Source organism: Typopeltis vanoorti, chromosome 13 (genome assembly GCF_054136105.1).
Source record: "Typopeltis vanoorti isolate ZY-2024b chromosome 13, IOZ_Tvanoo_1.0, whole genome shotgun sequence".
In the NCBI taxonomy this organism is placed as follows: Eukaryota; Metazoa; Arthropoda; class Arachnida; order Uropygi; family Thelyphonidae; genus Typopeltis; species Typopeltis vanoorti.
In genome coordinates, this window is record NC_143561.1 from 26833443 (window position 1) to 26853396 (window position 19954).

The following is a 19954-nucleotide window of genomic DNA, read 5'->3' on the forward strand; positions in this document are numbered from 1 at the left end:
TACCCTCTGATAGCCAAGAGCTGGGTTCGAATCCTGCCTAGGACATAAGGAACTTTATAAGGGCTTTTCAACTAAAACTGAGTTAGCTGATCTCATAGTGAGTTGACAGCTTGAGTGGCCACACTGGTCTCTCTCTCTCTCTCTCTCAAGTTCATTTTCATTTATTAAAATATCTCTTAAGATTCACAACAACCTATGTAAAATAAATTAGTCTTCATTATCAGCCAGCATATTCTTGCGTGAATGGGAAAAAATGATTTCATTTGCGCTTTCTTCGAATTCCAGCGTGATCTTGCAATGTAAAAGAACCTGAAATGCGAGCAGGACATTATGTGACTCGTTTTGCTATCTTTTACATTCCAGTTTTATTTCGTCACCTTTATTCGACATGTAATTTATTCATTTTTTAAGTTTTATCTTCTTCTGCGAATCAAACAAATAAAAACGGGACTTTACGTGGTTGCAACTTGCCCTACTTGGATCCTATCCTCCATGCGTATATAGCACGGTAGGAGTTAACAATGCGTGTTGCTGAGAAAACTACATAGTTCTTATGCCACTCCTGCCACAATACGATAACTAGTTCAATCACAGAACATAGCCAAGTCTATAAGGTTTAGAATACATGCTCCAAAATATCTCATATGTAGCAAATGGAATTCAGGTGCTGAATTTGAGCACATCAAAGTAAATATTTCGCATTTACTTTGATTTACGTGCAACATGACAACAGTCCCCCTTCCCTAAAATGAACTCAAAAAGTCTTTGTTCCTTCCCTAAAGAGCAATGCCATCAGTGCAAGTAAAGCAATATCGTCAAGAGCAGCGCTTCCCAAACTTGGGCCGCGGCCCCCCTTGGGGGCCGTGAAATAATGAAAACAAATTTAAAATGTTTTAAGACTAAGTGTGCCATGTCAAATGTATATGTAAGGTATGTAAAATGATAAAAATGTAATATTTTATTTGATTTTTACGATATTCTCTGTGTATGTTTTGTATTGAATATAAATACAGATATATATTATTATAATATTTATTGTATTACGATTTTTTTTCGATGGGGGCCGTGAAATATTTTAATTTTTCCAAGGGAGCCTTTACATCCATAAGTTTGGGAAACACTGGTCTAGAGTATGAAAACCTAATTCGGTATACAGTATTTTGTAATTCAAGGTAAAACTAAAAAGACGCCGATTTTTTATAATAGTTCGCATGGAAAATCGTCTAAGTTGATTACTGATAGATGCTAGTTGCTATTATTAATAACTACAGTGTAACAAAGTTGTCAATAAGTTTACCAAAGGAGTGACCCCATTGAGCATCCATGTCTTCTAACGCCTTTTAATTTTTCCATCAATCGATTCCGAATGTCTCTCAGTACATCTAGAAAACAGACATCGAAACGCGACATCCCACTACGTTATCTCTCACAAACGGATTCGGTTCAGTGTGTACTTTCCTTGGTCGAAGTGTTACAGCGATATACATTAAATCTAAGGGAATTGATTGAATAGCAACCGCGTACAGCTATTCGTAACCAGAACAAAATTTCTGTTTTGGACGCCAAGTTTAAACTATTAAAATTATTACATATTATAACATAAATTAAAATTTTACACTATTTAAAAGAAAACATAATATCTGGCATTGAAGCAGTGGTTTACTCATAAACAGAACCCTACCATTACTTTAATACAGCTCCTATATCTTTTTACAAGAGGGGAAGTCTCATTCCGATATCTGGGGACCGTAATCGAGTTAAAGCAGAAGAGCTTGTTTTTGAAAAATTTAATAATTATTTGGGACTACTCAACGGAAAAAAAATTCACATTTTTTGGAGTTCTTGCGTTAGGCGAACAGAGGTGCGCTCCCGCGAAGAGTCCCTGGATACCTTGGGAGTATTAAAATAATAGTAATAATAATTGATAGATGCTTTTATTATGATTAAATTGTTATGAAAATATCTCCTTAATTCATTAAGATAATAATAATAATAATAAGTTCTGACCATATGATGTAAACCTCAGCTGCAACTTTTAGACTGCTGTCCAACTACAATTTAGCGAGTCGAAAACGAGACCACTTGCTGAACAATACCAACCCAGAAGCTTCGAATTAGAACAATTCTTTTTTAGAGTAATCACAGTTACTATATGTCTATTGTTTTCTATGTTTTGCTGAATATTTTCTGCGTATATATTTGTACCAGATGAAGTTCTATAGAATAGGACGAAAACAGTTCTTTTTTTATTAATTAGTTGACTCGATTTTTTGTGTATGTTACGGTTAATTAGGCATACCATTTTTATGAGACAAACAGAGCAAAGCAGCTGGAGAGGACGGGGAAGATGTTTGAGTTAATATAGATAAAACGCAAGAGATCGCTTCGGCAATTAGGACAATGCGATGACATTTAAAAAGAAAAAATGCCTCAGGCGCCATTTCCTGCTTTTCTTGTATCTTTTCATTAGTGTCTCAGTAGCAGATGTTCTTGCTACTGCTGCGTGGCTGTGTTAACATAGGAAATGTAGTTTGGAAATCACCGACCAAGACTAACACCGACAGGGATCTTGTAAACGCCTCCTTAGCGAATTTAGAATAAATAATAACTGACAATGGAATAACTTACTTGAAACTTTTTTTTTTTCATTTAGCACATGAAGTTTTCGATGCCTGCTTATGTTTCTGTTCGTCGTGTTAATTAGTCTCTAGCGAAGCTGGAAGGATGATGAAGCGACATGCGCCTTTAGTAAGAAACGACCTGGGTTTGATTCTCATCGCTGACATGAGAATCATTTCTTTGAAATAAAAGAGGTTTTTCGACTGAAGGTGAGTTAGCTACTTTCATACGGTAGTAGACTGTTTCAAGATGCAAATATTTCAAAGGCGTTGCTGTGGACGATGCAATAACCAACGGAGATATTTTTTTTAAAAAAAAAGGGGGGGGGGGATGAGCTGTTTTGATAAATATCTCGACGATCCTGTAAATTGAGAATCACGGATTATCCAATAGGTATCCATAGAAATACTCTTTCTATTCGGTTATCTTTAGGCTATCATATCTTGGTACTTTTAGTGTTTTAAGTTGTTACGAAATCTTTGTCCTTGGTCTTTCTAAAACTGAAAGGCGTCTTAAAAAGCGCCTCGCAATTTGGAAAATGGATGCCATTGGAACCAAGCCTACAGAATAAAGATAGGTGACCAAGCTTAGTGATACTTTGGGGTGGAGTAGATATGGGTACGTAAAGTCTTATTAGAGTGCATGAGATCCTCATGTTCAATTTCTACACAAATAAGCTTTATTTTCTCTTAACGTTTTGACTGTTAATCGTATTTAGTATCGATCTGCATAATATAAATTTCTTATCCTTTCAACATTTTCATATCCCGTGGGTTGTACTGTGGATAATTTATTATCATTTGCAGCATACGGTTTTGTATCATTTTGCCTAAATTCAATTTCATTACTCATTTAAGCCAAAACTGAGATGATTTGACTTATATATATATATATATTCATGCTTCAAATATATATTTCAGTTGTCCAACAAGAGCGAGGTTGCACAGAGATAGTCGGATAGGTAAACAATGCGAATCTAATGGGTTCTTGCACATTACTAATAGACGTCATAAACAATAAATCCGCTAACGCTTTTTATTTCCCAAAGGGGATAGGCGAGGCCGTTTTAGCCCTAACATGGTTAGCAACCAATCTCCACCCTCAGTCCGTCACAGATAGCTGACCCTAATCGATGAATTAAATAATTTATGAAATGCACTAATTCATAAAAAAAATTTAAAAAAAGAAATAAGTAGATTTTTTTCCCCTTGTACCAAAACGGATAGCACTCTTCTTGACTGTAGAACAGATATTTCTTCTCATTAGGGCTAGTAGATGAATCCAATTAATATGGAACTATTGTTGGCAAAACTGTACGCAGTATCCCTACCCCTGGATATAACTCAATATATCAGTTTCGTCATTTTATTTACAGAGTTCTTTTTTTGTTGTTATTTGAGAATATTATTCCCATTAACCACTAAAAACCATGTCCGCTTTATTAAACCCTGACCCTCGTTAACGCTTACAGAATAAAATTCTCAGGTCAGATTTTATTATTATTATTTATTTATTTATTTCTCAAACGCGAAGATATTTTAATTTATCCAGTTGGCTGTCAGATCAGGCGAATCAAAATTCTCTACCACTTTCTGTGGTCCATCATTCTTCACGAACACTACTAAGTTTTTTTTTTCCCCAAGTCTTCTCTTAATCTGGTCTCTTCACCTCTTGGTTTCGTCCTCTTCAATATTCATTTCATACGTTCTTGTAGATATGATTTCTGAATTCATCTCATCTCACTCCATTATTAATAATATAGTATAGATTTTCACTCGTTTCTTGAGTGGATTACTGCAATGCTTTTTATTCCTAAAGAAAGTAAGAGGAGCTGTTTTAGTCCTAATTAATAACTTTCGGAAATGTGAACTCAACTACAAGACGTATTTGAGTTCAGAAAACTACTGAGGATTTCAATTCATCTGCGACAAGACAAGACATCTTAGACAGCTGTCAGACAAGACAGCTGAAACTCAGCTGTCTTGTCTGAAATAGTGAGAGTTCTAGGTTGATTTTCCTGAGTTAGTGGTAAAACCCAAGTGGGGGGGGGGCTAACAACAGTGTGTCGCAGGTGGACCTAAAATACATAATTACGCAGCTGTTATGTAAACAAATTATTACTTGATGTATTATTCGCAATTAACTTTACAATACAGTACAGTACAGTTTTATTGTTTATTAAAGATAAAATACAAATATGCGTCATTTTTGTTTCTATATATTTCTATTGCGTAACCCACTTATACGAAGCATAAGTACAAGAAACAGCAATGGAAAATGGAGATACGGCTGAGAAACCCTAATTAATTTTTAAAAGATTTCTTGCTTCATTTATAGAATTTTCTTCAATATTTCAATTAATAACACACACACACACACACACACACACACACACACACACACACACACACACACACACACACACACACACACACACACACACACACACACACACACACAAAATCTTTTTCGTTTTCTCAATATAGACACGAAGCTATCACTCCTTCAACATCTCCCCATATTGGAATGGTTTCTGGCTATAACCTTAAGGCAGAAATTCCGGCTCCGTTGTTGTTTTACTACAGGAGCTAAGGTGCTGTTTACTACCCACTTACTACGGACTTCAAGGTCCAGAAGGTCATTAGGTATCGTTGTCAGTGAACTCTCTGAGTTAATTGCAACTAAGTCTGGTAGCAAAATTAGAATATACGCGATTCATAGATAAGCAAGTTCCACAGAAATATGCAGTGATTGTCTATACACATAGAAATTATCTTTTAAGATAAACACCGATAGTTTATTTAGTCATTATTTAAGAACAACAAGAAAATACGGAGTTTATTCTTGTCAAGTTGTAGCAAAAGGATAAACAGCAAGTCTCTTGTGGACCTCTTGATGTAACATTTTGAATTTTTTGATATTTCATTTATATTATTTATTTATTTTAATTTTTTTCTTAATTTGCTTTCCCGACTTCAGAACAAGAGAATAAATACATAATAAAAGACGGCTGTTTTAAATAACGTGCACCTGCAAGTTTTTATGTTTGCATTTTGTTATCTATCAATGAATTATTTATTTATTAGTTATTTATTATTTGTTAATGAATAATAACTAAATAATATTTTTAATTCAATAAATAAATATCGAGCTAAGTGCATTAATTCGTTTCAACGATATTTAAAATCTCTAAATAAGGAGTTATTGAGAGAGAGAGAGAGAGAGAGAGAGAGAGATTTAGCAGATTTGAAGAGATTTAGATTTAGTAAATGGGCAATAAGGTTTTTCATAATGGAAGATCGTATAATGACGTAATATTTGTGCTGAGAGACGATTCGTAGAAAATCTGAAGATAAGAAAATATATAACAATTCATTGACCTGGATAAGCTTTTGATAATATTCCGATATTCTTGGAGAGATATTGTCTGGAAAAATAATTTGGTATACCAGAAAGAATAATTAAATCGGTGAAGAATATATGACACCGACTATTCATACATTTCTTTAACAAAAACTGAAGACAATGAAAAAGAAAAATACAAAATGAGGCGTGGAATAAGACAGCACACGACTCAGTTCTATTGTTGATGATTAGAGTAATAAGATATATCAATGTTAATAAACAGTTCAGGATCAGCCTAAACAAGATAAAAATAAGTAACTGACCGGTTGCCTCTTCTGGCAAATTTGCAGAATGAAAATCCGAGTTTCCGGAAGCTCTGCCCCCCCCCCCGTATAAAACCGGCTGAAACTTTCAGTTTAAAAACCCTTATAATGACTCATCGCATCCCAGACACTAGATTCGAACTAGGTCTTTCCAGTTAGTGGGCATCGTCGACGTCGGACCGAGCTACAGGCAAAAAAAGATAACAAATGGAAAATAAAAGGCAAAACAAGTGGTAGAAAATTTAAAACAAAGAAGGCAATCTCGATAGCCCTTCAGCCAGCATGTTGGTAGCTTTCGAATCTACTGTATGTTTATCTTTTAAGTTGGAGATGGATTTCATCGTCTATTATGACAACATTCGCTGGAAGCCTGAAGTGGCTTGAAAAAGTTCCGTGCTTGGTCATATTCCGTGTTTTCCGGATTATCTAAATATATATATATTGTATATAAAAATATATTATTATTATAAAATAAAAACCTTATTTATTTTATTTTTGTAATCTTAGCCCACCTACGGAAGTAAATTACTGTAGATTTATAGGCTTTGTGTGAGTAGGGGAATTACATTACAAAAAATAAAAAATAAATAAATAAATAAAAATATTAAAACAGAACAAGAAAATTTCATTCAAAATCTAAGACTAGTATCTTTTGAATACATATTAAAATTATATTTTTATGTGATCCATTAATATTGGGAATAAAAATATTCTGCAATCTATTGGATTCATTAAATTTAAATACATATAGCTAGTTTCATTCCACATGACCACCTCTACAGGATTTGGTCACATTGATCACCTAACTAACTAATATAACCTTCCACTTCAGAAGATGATAAAAGTTTCCTGTATTCGAGGAGAAAGGGAAAACGCCCACGCAAGTCCTTAAAAAAGTGTACACACACACACACACACACACACACACACATAGGGATCGAATTTAAGAAGGTGGATATTACTTACCGTAAGGATTGTACCTTTCATTCGTGCCGAACACCCTGCCGTCTGGTGTCACTGCCAGGTTATAGCCCGTGCGACTGAAGAGTTGCTTCACTGGTCCAAGGTGAGCAGGTAAATCGTTGCCGGAACCACCCAAAAAGTCTGGCAAGAAACGCGGCCGATCCATGAATGCCTCCGCTTGTGGCTGGCTGTCGTCTGTAGCATCAGAAGACGAATCGCCATGCCGGTCAGCCGCCATGTCGTCCTACAAAAAAATGACAAACTGTGAGACGAGTAACAGTCTCTGGAACACTTTATAGCCGAGGATTAGCCAAGAGAATGGAATGTTTCCCACGATTACGTGTGCGAGTCTTTCTCTCTAGCGCGCAAATAACGTTTATCAATGATGCGGGCGTATTTCCTTAGCAACCGTATCTCGTTGAAAGACGCGGCGGTGGGTGGCGCAGCTGTGTCGAACGCATTAAAAGTGACATTACAAGTTCCAGATGCATGTCCAAGGGACGCACTGCGGACAAGCTTCAGAGAGCGTTTGAACCCTACTATGTAGTCCAATCTGCCCGTTCTCTAATTTTGCATGCTTCCCTCGCCGTTTTGTCAATTACAGCGCCGATTGAACTGTTGTACTGCTGACCTTGCTGCATGTCGTAGCACTCTCTACGGTTTATAAAGGTTCGTGACAAAGCTTAGTTAATTGTTCGATGAACTTATAATAGGTTGCAAACCGACTCACAGACAGCGTAAACAATTCAGAACTTATATTTATTAGGCTTACTATAGTTCGCAGTAGTGCACAAAGGTTTGTTGTTTATGTTAAAATAATCCTGCAGCGCCATCTCTAAAATTTTAAAAACCGGATTAAACATTACTTTGGATGTACATTACCTCTTTCGAAATAATAATATAAATATACGGAAAATACCAAATAAAATAAAAAAAACCCGAATATTATGATATGTTTCATGTTGGAAATACTTTAAATTCTGAGCCCTGCTTTCATAACTCTGTGTTAACTGCTGCCCTGAAATTCTTTTATTATTCATAAAAGATCACACTCCGTGTATCTTGAAGATTTTAGGAGATGGGGGACCCGGGGCAGATAAAAATTCATTTTTAACTAAAATGAATTTCTTAATATTTTTTCGGTCTTATTTATTTATTTTATTTTATTATTTTTTTATTTTTTTGAGTGAGAGGAGATTGCTCCTATCCTTCCCCATTCGGATACGTTGCTGCGCGCTACTTCATCAGATACAACATGATGTGGGAGAATGTACGGCAAATTCCTAACATTAAAATGTTGGAAGTTCATTTCATCCGTTGTCTAAACATATTTATTTTGTCATATCTTTATTAAAAAGTTTTGTTGGGTAGTTTGTTCGTTTGAGACGAACGTGACGTCATGCATCATACTTTTGCACGTTTATCAATATCTCTTCGAAATAATATAACGTAACTTTAAAATGCAAAACATAGCATATACCTTTAAACATTCCATATCTTATTATTGCAGTTATTACAATTATGTTTTAGTAAAAAGCTGTCAAAAACAGCCTATTAGTACATTATGTGCACTAATATATAATAAAATATAAAAATATAAAATTATAAATGAAAAAAAAAAAAACGTGAATCGTGAATTTTTCATTCTAATGTTAACATTGTTGACGTGGATGTAACGATCCCACCTCGTAATGAGTTATGAAACCCAGAAATGGGAGACCCTATATGGGGCTATAGTGCCAAAGAAGAAGAATGCCAACATTATTTCAATGTATAATGTATTTTCACATTTAAAGCTCCCTTTATATTCAGATCTCTCTAGATTTGCATCTACTTAATGCACGCCATAATTATCCTATGGATTGGAAAGCTGCTAGCTTTACAGTAAGTTCGGTGATATAAGAACACCCCATCTACGATCACCGTTTTTATCATTTGCAGGAATGAATTTATACTTAACTAGAAACACATAACCTGAATATTCAGGTGCCGCTGATGCATAATGGTTTGTAATCCCATTTAATTTTGAGAAATTTTTTTTTCTATCTTTTTTTTTTCTTCTTTTCAGTGCGAAAATTTAATGTTTGAATTTTCTCCTGCAAGAAAATCAAGAAAATGATGATTTAATTTTTTTGAACTTTTATTTTATCTTACTCTTATCTTACCCGCTTCTCCCTTAGAATTCATCTGGGTAAACAAATTAAAGTAATTGTCTTCATTCGTATAGCCGGAATGTCGGAAAAAAGAGAGAAAGAAAACAAAGAAAGAAAAAGAAAAACTTTGAATAGAATAAAATGAGGAAACAGAAGAGGGAAATAAAAGAAAAAGTGAGAGAAAAGGAAAATATGTAAAACTACATAACTGAAAGAAGAGAGGAGGGAAAGAAAGAAAGAATTTGAAAATATAAAGAAAGGGAAGAAAATAGAGAAAAAGCGAGAGAAATAAGTAAAGAATGGCAAAATGAAAAAAAAAAAGCATCTAGAAAAAAAAAGAGATAAAAGATAAAGAACGAACGAAAGAGATTGAGAAGATGGGAGATATAAAGCGCAAGCACTTGCTTACTTTTCATATTTCTGAGCTGTATTGATCATCAGTTGCTGTCTCTAACATCCCTGACTGGCGCCACGAGTCTGGCGCATTTCCAGACATCGTACAGGAAGTTGGAGATAACGAAGAATTGGATCGGAACTATGAACAAACAAACGTGATTTTTAGTGAAGAGCGGAGAATACGGGATTGGTTTCAAGAACAATAGAAAGATGATTAATTGCGGAAAATATTTTCATGTAAAGATCTTCGGTAATCAATAAGCCAAAAGAGAAATAAAATTCTTCTTTTTATGTCTCGAAGCAATCTGTCGTCAGTTACACGACTGCATTGCATCACAATTAAATAGTCCAGAAACGAAGAGATTATTTCAAACACTAAGAAGCTGTTAACATTCCTAGGATTGGAATAGCGTTACTGTAGGCGGACAGGGTTACTCTTTGTGCGATGAAAGAAATTTATGCTAACTTCCAAGATGGTTCGCAAATCTTTTATGGAAGGCAGAAGGCGCCGTGTTCAGATAAGGTATTCAAATACAATAGATAGCTGTTTACGACAGCCTATGAGGCTTTTCGACGGACAGCGAGGTTTAAGAAATGCATATTTCTTAATACAATGCGTATTTCGAATAATACGATATGCAATTGTAAGAAGACTCCAATTTAAGTTATACTTGATAATGAATTATAATCTTGCTTTTTTTTTTCTTTATTCATGCGTGGATAAAGTTCAAAATTTAGTGAAAACTAAATTTTGAACCTGAAGTATCTTCACGACTAGACTACTTGGAGATAAAAGGCATTAACTTTGCACCAAATTCCCCACTATCTCATAACATGCATTTCCTTTCTGGTGTATATAGTGCCATACATTACAGAAAGAGTCACTGTCTAGTCGAGTTCTATCATTATTGAGGAAATACTGTAAGCCTTCTGCTATATCCATAGAAGAAGTCATACAGTATTTCCATATAGGAGTAACAACGAAGTCAACTGCATTACATACAAAGTAGCCTAGCTGTGGAAATACTTCACGTGCAAATTTTTGTTTGCTCACAGAATATAATTTCCTATTAAGGATAATTTACTTTTTTGACGTAGCGAAGAAACTTGCTACAAAAACTCCGATTTGTAATTTATTCATCATGTTAAAATAATGAATATATACTTTGGGGGAAGAGGTTAAAAAAGAGAATCTATTTGATGCTTCCGCCTATTGCCATATATCATCAATATATGTTCGCGTCAATATATGCGCGAACAAAGAGGCTCTTCATATGAGGACCAACTTGAAATTGTCCTTTATATTATCTCTGAACGTTTGGTTCATGTAGCTTCTTTTTGTAATATTCGATATAAAAAGATAAGCAAAGCTTTATTTTTATGGAACACCCTTCAACCAGAACATGCAGTGATACCTATGTATGAAATGATCATACATCGGTATTTAGAAGTTGAAGTCGAAATTGTAAATGTAAAACGAAAAAGAAAGCCTAGTTTTTTGAAAGGCCTCAGGACTAGAAACATAAAAAAAAAAATTGATTAAAGATGAGATCGATTTACTGGGTGGAGTAAATTTGTTTCGGAATAGCCACCATCAGAAGAAAGAAACATTATTGTGATTATTTCTTTGTTCTGATGAAATGCGAGTAGCCTTGAAACGACAACGCTGCAAGGCCACTCACACTTCAGTGGCGACGATCGAAGTTGTATTTCTTGTGTTGTTGAGTAAATTTTTATTTTTCTACTGTTACTTTTAATAATACCCCCCTCCCCCCCCAAAAAAAAGTCTAGACAAAATTTCATTTTGTGAGATAATCTGCAGTCTTTCTTGGCATGTGATACACATATCACTTTTTCAGCATTCCATTCAAGAAAGTAGGTTTTCTCTTTCGCTGCAGGATACTCCGTTGAATCCTTTGAATGCTTTTCTCATATTTGAGATGATGTTTCTAAGAGCACCTAAAACTTCTTCGCATAGTAAAATTAATTTTACCACGAACCATCTCTCACGATTTCTCCCTTCTCTTTCATTCATTTACTCCATCTTACCTCCACCTCAGAATTATTCTATTCTTTTTCACACAGTTCAGTTTCTGTCGCATGTATTTTCTATGAGGTCATTGTTCCATGTTGCTTTTCACAGAATATGACATCAAGTATCCTCCCATCCTCCTAAAATCTGTAAAGATACCTACAAGAGCCCATTATTAACTAGCACTTTTTTTTTTTACTTTTTTTGGAAAATAGTAGGCAGTGATGGGTTTTGTTTTGTTTTGAATTATGGCCGAATTAACTAGGGTTATGAGGCCAGTGTATTATGTCCGTTAATTGCATGTCCTTCTGGCCGAATTGTCTGATTGGCAGGATGAGAAACCCGAGTTTCTCATCCTGCCAATACGTCATCCAGTACGCTGTGCTTTTTACCTATCGCCAGTAGTTGAGTGCATTTCTGCCAACCTGCTCGAGAAAAGGTCATGATACTGCAGGAAGCTTCCTACATCTTATGTTCGCAATCCTATTTAGCTTTATGATATTAATATTGAATATTCAACGGTCGATTTTTTTCTGAGTTTACGTTAAAAAGAAGAAGAAGAAGAAAGACAAGCCTAACTGGCTCGGAACGGGGCTTAAAAAATTAAAAGGTTCCTCTAGCTAGTGACTTAAATCAAATCTGTCATTTGACTTCTCTTGGCGATAAAATAATTAAAAGAAAACAATTTATAAAAATGTAGCTAAAAGTTGCAATTTGCAAAATTTTAATTCAAAAAGATTAAAGTATGTTTTGTACCGACGTCAGACAAGTCATGTTTGTTTATGTGCAAAATAAATACAACCTCTGAAATATTTTCATTCTTGAAAGGGAGTAGGAGGAATTATTTTGGCGAAAAGAGTTACTCTTAACGTTTAGAAATCTGTCGGTAGCCAATCTCTCTATCTTTAGTCGTAATCGGTGATCGATTTATGACTACTATAATTTGTAAACTTGCTGGTGACAATCATGACAAGAGTACCGAGTACTAGTGTTATTGTCCGAAATGGTATAATTTTCACAGTTCGATTTTTCTAAGCTGAGCTTTTAAAATCCGGAGGCAAATAGAAAATCTCCTACTTGTGTACGTCAATGATCCAAGGAGGCACCTTGTTTGTGTATATTATCATTAAAAGCGCAATTTGTGTGCATTATCATTAAAAGTGTATACTGCTTTTAGAATAAATCAGTGATTTACATTAACATCATCCCTTGTCAAGCGATTTGTTTACATTTGCAATTGAAATTTTATTAACACTGACGAAGATATGGTACAAATGAAAATATAGTACAATAGATTCAAGTTATTTTCCGCAAGAATGTTGCGATTTTACGATTTTTTTTCTTCTTAGTATGACGATGATTATTAAGCCAGTTTTGTTGACGTGTTCAATATATAATACAGGTGGGCCGTAGAAATGTTCTTGTGGTTTGAGTGGGTAGTGCCATTGAAAAAATACGAGAAACTGTTGTGTAAAGCGTACTGAAAGGCGTTCTGGTATGCCTCCAGATAAATGATTAAAATTAGAGTGCCAAAAAGCAACAGACGATCCTTAAAAGGAAAGGGTACAGCTTTCAGTGTATTTGAGTAATTGTGCCTAGTTTACTTGGAGTTACCTTACTTACTGACTACTAAATAAAAAATAATGTCATTTTATACATAATGTCACTGTGACACGTCTTTTGTTTATTGCACCAAAATTGATTTTGAATTTTGGTTTCACATATAAATACAACCGAATATAGACGCTAGACAATCTTGTGCCTATTTCCTTTCAGCCGAGAAAAGTTGCCAACGGCGTGTATCGGCTATTTCGTTTGCGTTTGCACAAATTTATCATTATTTTTCCAATAATGATGAATTTAATCCAGCAAATCACCCTCGCCCAAAACTCGCCCAAAAAATTGGCAGAAAAACGACCGCTTTCTGATTTTTAATTGGTACGTTAAGGGGTTTAAAACTCTTGCATGTTTATTTTTGTGAATTATCGATGTTGTATATTTAGAAATACATTCCACCTCTAGTTTAACATTTAAAACGGTCAGCCATCACTGGAAAAGGTTTTTTTATAAAGGAGATGATCCATCATTCCCTTCACTTCATTTATTAAATGCCATGATTCCTCTCTATATTTTGATATCAATCCCACACACGAGAGACTTATTATCTATAATACGACAGTGTTGTGAGTAAACAAGTGATTAGAGAGAAGAACAGAATTTGTTAGTGTGTGTTTCTTGAAGAGTTGTGAGTTGTATTCGTTGGGGAAAACGGCATAGTGAAGACTGTTCCAAAGACCAGAGATATACAGAATGAAGGAAGAGGATGGGAAGTTGGTTCAGTGAATCCATATTCATATATGAATATTGACTAGTAACTATTAGGCATTTTTGTGATGTTCTTCTGAACGAAGGATCAGAGGAAGTATACTGTGGATAGTTTGTGGAACAATAAGAGGAGATTTGGCTTTATCGTCTAAACAAGAGTTGGAGGAGGCGACTGATGCCAAGATGTTGTTATCTTTAGGGGATGTTATGACTGTTCCACTAGGATGAGAGAGAGAGAGAGCGAGAGAGAGAGAGAGAGAGGTGGAAACACAGTAGGGCAAAAGTTTTCTCGGCAGCCTTAGCAAAGGACCAGAAGGCTCGACTACCACTTGAGCAGAAAGCAAGCTAAAAATTCAGCGTAAGTTGAGTTTTAGCTTGGATCGCTTTGGCACATTTGTTGGAAAAGCTGGGCCTGGATAAGGGTAAAGGATTTTAAGTGGAGGGAGGAATCAAGAACTGATCCCAGCAAAAATAATTTCGGTTATTAGATTAGTTCAATTGCTTGGATCAGTAGAGTGGAAACAATAGTCGTACCATGGAAAAGAGATGGAAATCCCAAACGGTAGCTCATTTAGCACAATTGTATTGCCATACTATACGAGGCCAAGACTGAATGGAAAAAAGGACGATCTGTGAAAAAAAAAAATTGATAAAATTATGGTCAGAGATGCCAAGAAGAGAGCTAACTTCAACTGTGTTTATATATATATATATATATATATATATATATATATATATATATATATATATATATATATATATATATATATATATATATATATATATATATATATATATATATATATATAGAGAGAGAGAGAGAGAGAGAGAGAGAGAGAGAGAGAGAGAGAGAGCAAGAGTTGAGAATAGTTCGAGGATGTTGGAAGAATTATGAAGATCGTGTGGTATTATGGTTGGTAGATTGTTTTTGTGTTAGATAATGATTGGTAGTAAATGATTCGGCTTCCCTTCTTTGAAGTTAGAAGCGGTGTCTCAGTCAGAATTATGAACGTTGAAATCTCCACGGAAGATTCTTTCACTGTTGAGGTTATTGGACTGTATGTGATCAACTTTCAGAAGTAGATAATCAGAAAGGTCGGTAAGAGTGTTAATAGTTCAAGGACGTATGGAAGTCGATGTCAGTAAGCACCAAGTTTTCGTTTCGTTGGCTTTGGTTTGAGAAAGGTCGTAGTCGTCTCCAAGGACTTCTTGGTATTTTTCAGTATGTTTAAACCACTTTTTAGCAGTTGTACGAGCTGAAATAATATCCCCATGTTCCTTCGTTTTTTATCATAATTTTGAAATTCTTAGCATTTTCCAAATATACTACCAATTTTATATTCCTATGTAGTTAGTTGGCATTAAACTACACAAGAACACTATCTACAAAATGAAAAATGACGTCCTCTGATCACTTTTAGTAGTTAACAAATATTCAGCGAACAAAAAAGTGGAATCTTCTTACTATAGTGAACTGGCTCTTTTTCATTTAAATTTCTTTCTGACATTTTTAAAAACTTGTATAAAACGGATATCATTTTATTTTATGAAAGAAATGTGTTATAGACTAACACACTTCTGAGGTACAGTTCATGGGATGTATAACCTTTGGTGGTGGGAAAAAGCTGTGTTTGATTCCTGTTAGAGCTATGAACACCTATTATGAGCGATAGCGCTGTGTGTTCTAAAGATGGTTTGTTTATATGCGGGAGGAATTTCTTTGAGGCAAGTTGAACTGATTAAAAGACGCATAAAGGGAACCGAGTCCATGAGTTGAAATGTTTGTTTACTTTAAAAAAAAAAAAAAAAAAAAGAAACATTTTTTCTGACTTACCATCTTCGTCAGGGACCGACTGACTCGATTTTGGTTAGTTGGTCCCTGACGAAGATGGTAAGTCAAAAAAAAAGTTTCTTTCAAAAACAGAAAAAACTATCAGTGAACTCACACAAGTAAACAGACATTTCTACTCATGGACTCAGTTCCCTTTATGCTTTTTTAATCAGTTCAACTTGCCTCAAAGAAATTCTTCCCGCAAATAACCAAACCATCTTTAGAACACACAACGTTATTACTCATAATATACGATTGTTTTATGTCCCAGCTGCTTCAGCATTGGTCCAAGTAACTTGTCCATCCTTTCCTCCGCCCTTGAAAAACTGTACTTAAGTGAAGCAAAGGTTAGACAAAGCAAATACCTAGAGATGAAACATGTTTTGTGTGTCATATCTAATGCATTGGAGGGGGGGGGGATTTAGTTTACGTATAATACAAGAATACGTTCTAATGGCATGATTCGAATTAACACTTATTACCGATTCATTAGTTGTACTTGCGTCATGGTGAGTAAAAGATATCTCAACAAGCATTGCCATAAATGAGAAATTCAATCAGAAATATAAGTAGGTGGACAGGTAAGCTAAGATAAGCTTCACCTCTACCTCCGCGCAATTCTTGGCACCAACACACGGAAATATAGGCAATATCACAAATTCCGGCGAACTTGCGTTATGTTTGTAGATCTGTCTACCTTTGGACCGAAAAGCACACTTTGGCCGAACGCTGATAGACTCATGATGCTCTTGAGGTCCACATTATAAAAAAAAGAAAAAAAAGCGAAAGTAATACGAAAACTTTTTTTTTTCTGTAAATGAAATATAAAAAGATAAAATAATGTTCGAGGAAGTAATTTTTGAAGTTCTCTGGGATTCCTGCCCCTTTTTTCACATACAGTTTTAGGCACATAATCACAAACATGTTGTTGCAAATTAAAAAAAAAAATCTTATGTAAATACTTGAAGTTTTTGTGTATAAATACTAAGCTCTGCTATTTTTAAATTTCTTTTTTTTTTTTTTTTTTTTTTTTTTGCAAGCATTGACAATTATTACAACTGCTAACCTCCGCATGATATATGAATATTTGCAATATTCTTCTCAACAATTTTTCGAATAGTTTTACATGTTTAATAATTTAATTTACATTTTAAAATAAAACACGACTTTTACATTTTTAATAATATCTACTCAGAAAAATTGGAATTTTTTTCTTAAAAAAAAAAAAAAAATTCCAACATTCCAGCATTCTTAGAGAGAGATCTCTGTTGCAAAACTGCACACCTTTCCAGATTCCGTTGCTCACGTTACATCATTTACGGTTGGATCCCCCCCCCCCACACACACACACTCCTCCTCTCTAATCTCATTCTGAGGCGGTAGGATTCCGAAACTCGTGTTTTTTATCCGCAAAAACAGACAAACCGGCCGGTGAGCATACGCGATTAATAGACATGGAAACCTCATGAAAAACTCATGAGGTTTCATTATCCTCGTGACTCTCACCTCCCACCTCTCTAAATGCCGACTTTCAGGTCAGTATACTATTAATAAAATTACAGAAATGCTTCTATGAATTCACTACGATTTCGGAGCACTTTTAAGGCTTAAAATGGAAGAAACTTACGATATAGTTAGCCAACAGGAAACATACGCTTCTTACCTCCCATTGTTCATCTTCATCCTGGGACTGCTGTTCGCAATTGTACTCATTCATGTTGGAAAGTCTTCAGTGCATTCTTGTTCATGATGAAATGCCCTAAATATCCTTGTCACACCCTACTCCTTATGACTCGACCGTTTGTTTAATTAAGAGAATTTAAATTCACTTTCTCCTTGTCGCACACAGTTTAATTTTGGTAGATATCACTATAGATACACACACACGCACGTGTTCATTGCTTAAAGCGTAATAAAATTTCCCACACAACTGTCTATTCGTAGATAACGACCTCTTGCGCAACATATTAGCAAAGCTGGCGTCACATCTCAGATAGAGGCGCGAACCGAAAAACTAGTGCCGAAAGGCGTTTCCGTGCTCATCCTACGTAGTTCTTTCTGCTTTAAGAGAGAGAGAGAGAGAGAGAGAGAGAGAGAGAGAGAGACCCGGAAAACACGTGTACAGAAAATTATTGTAATATAAAGGGAAAAACAAACATGAATAAATTAAAAGGCAGTATACGAAACTTTGACACTTATCAAACACTGTAGTTAAACAATGGAACTTCATGAAAACAAATAAACGTACATTTTTAGACTGGAAATGTGTAGTCGTCCGTTTTATATGCAAACGCAAAATACAAACGATATTAAAGTGATTATTTATAACATTATTTTAAGACAAAAATTGTTCTAGTATTCAAATAGTATTACTGGAGTTGGTAGACCTCCCGTATATATATGCGATTATCTCATTGAGTTGTTCCGGTTTCATAACTTGTGACAAATGGTATTGGATAATCGGTTAGGGAATTGGATAAGAGACCGATTGTCTGAGAGATACTAAAGAGTTATGCGTAGAGGAGGACACCAAGTTAACATTCGGCCTTGAGTTATTCCTGCTTAACCTATATAGTAATGATATTCAGTTTGAAAGAAGATAATCGAAAGTTATTAGCAATGATGCCAATCTGATAGGTAATATTCAGAGTTGGCGTAGAGGAATATCAGGTTACGAAGCAAGTATACTGCGTCTGTCAGTTACGAAGCAAGTATACTGCGTCTGTCAGTCACGAATGATCATCGATTGATTTGTCTCTTTGTGTGTGTGGTGGGGGGGACGAAGCTCCGGGAGCAGCTCTCAACTTTGTTTAAGATCGATGGGCTACAGTATTGGGTGGGAGGGGGATTTTTAGCAAGATTTGAGTCTCTGCTATTGTAGATTAAAACAATGGGAATAATATATCACTGTAGCTAAATGTAAGGTTTTGAATTTTTGAATTCATAGATGAAAGGATGCTTATTATATTGGTGAAGTTGTACTGAGTGAGGAAGAAAATTAGGCGGTGATAGCAGACAACTAAACTTCAGGAGAACAACATTAGGAAAGATTCCTTAGAGAGATTAAATGGTCCCTGGATTTCATTGAGCCATATATGTAAAAATGAATAAAACCGACCAATTGACAGATAGATGCAAAATCTGTACTATGTCCACTGCATTTCTTTTTTGACTGGCCTATCAGGTTATACTTTCTCTGATCTTAGAAATTGTCTATGATTGGTGATAAAGATCATCCATATCCACTAGCTTGGAGCGATTTCTTTAGATGCATACATGTCCCTTATTTCAGTGTCTTGATGTGAAATGACTGACTGAACTTTAAATTACTGCAGTGAAATCTATCATAACTCAAAGAAACAATAATGGATTACAATCTTTATCTAAAAGAGAAAGATTCTAATTGAGAGATACAAAAATCAAGTTTTTAGTAATGAGTAGGGATTTCTCACAGTGACCAACACACAAGGTGAGTCCATACATTTACTTTATTAAGTTTTCTGAAAAGTTTTTTATTAAGTTTTCAGAAAACCTAATTAAGATATTAATAACCTCGTTCACTGGAACTTGAATACCTTCGAAAAACATTCCTTGCATCTCGTAAATTTTGTCAACTTCAATAGAGAATCTTGAAACAATTTTAGAGATCATTTTTTTGTTTGCCCATCTACGATGATACACGTGACCTGTGTGTTCGATCACTGTTGGACTGCAGTAAGATCTCTCTCTCTCTCTCTCTCTGATAGAGTGTAGCCATCATGTCGTGATTCTCAGAAATAATGTATGCTGCAATTGTAAAGTCTACTTATTGGAATTATCATAAGGAAACCAGTAGTATAAATACATTAGCAGTAGTAGAAACATGAAAAAATAAAATAAAAACGGTCATCTAACATACGTAAAGATTCGCGATAAATTTTAAGCGGTTTAATAAATTTAGTTAAATTTAGTATAATAATAATTTTGT

The 19954-nt window shown here is 34.9% G+C and overlaps 1 protein-coding gene across 3 annotated transcripts in view; it reads right to left on the minus strand.

The window, feature by feature from the left end:
* Positions 1–19954, minus strand: part of LOC150100003 (fibroblast growth factor 1-like) — a 44988-nt gene that overhangs the window by 16531 nt on the left and 8503 nt on the right. For 2 of the 3 annotated variants that reach the window (XM_090402855.1, XM_090402856.1), the window contains exon 2: positions 7254–7494. In XM_090402855.1, coding sequence (XP_090258981.1) covers positions 7254–7488 — 235 coding nt within the window. In that variant the 5' untranslated portion in view covers positions 7489–7494. Of the gene's footprint in view, positions 1–7253; positions 7495–17650; positions 17802–19954 lie in introns of those variants that run through there. The other variant, XM_090402854.1, reaches the window with a different exon arrangement.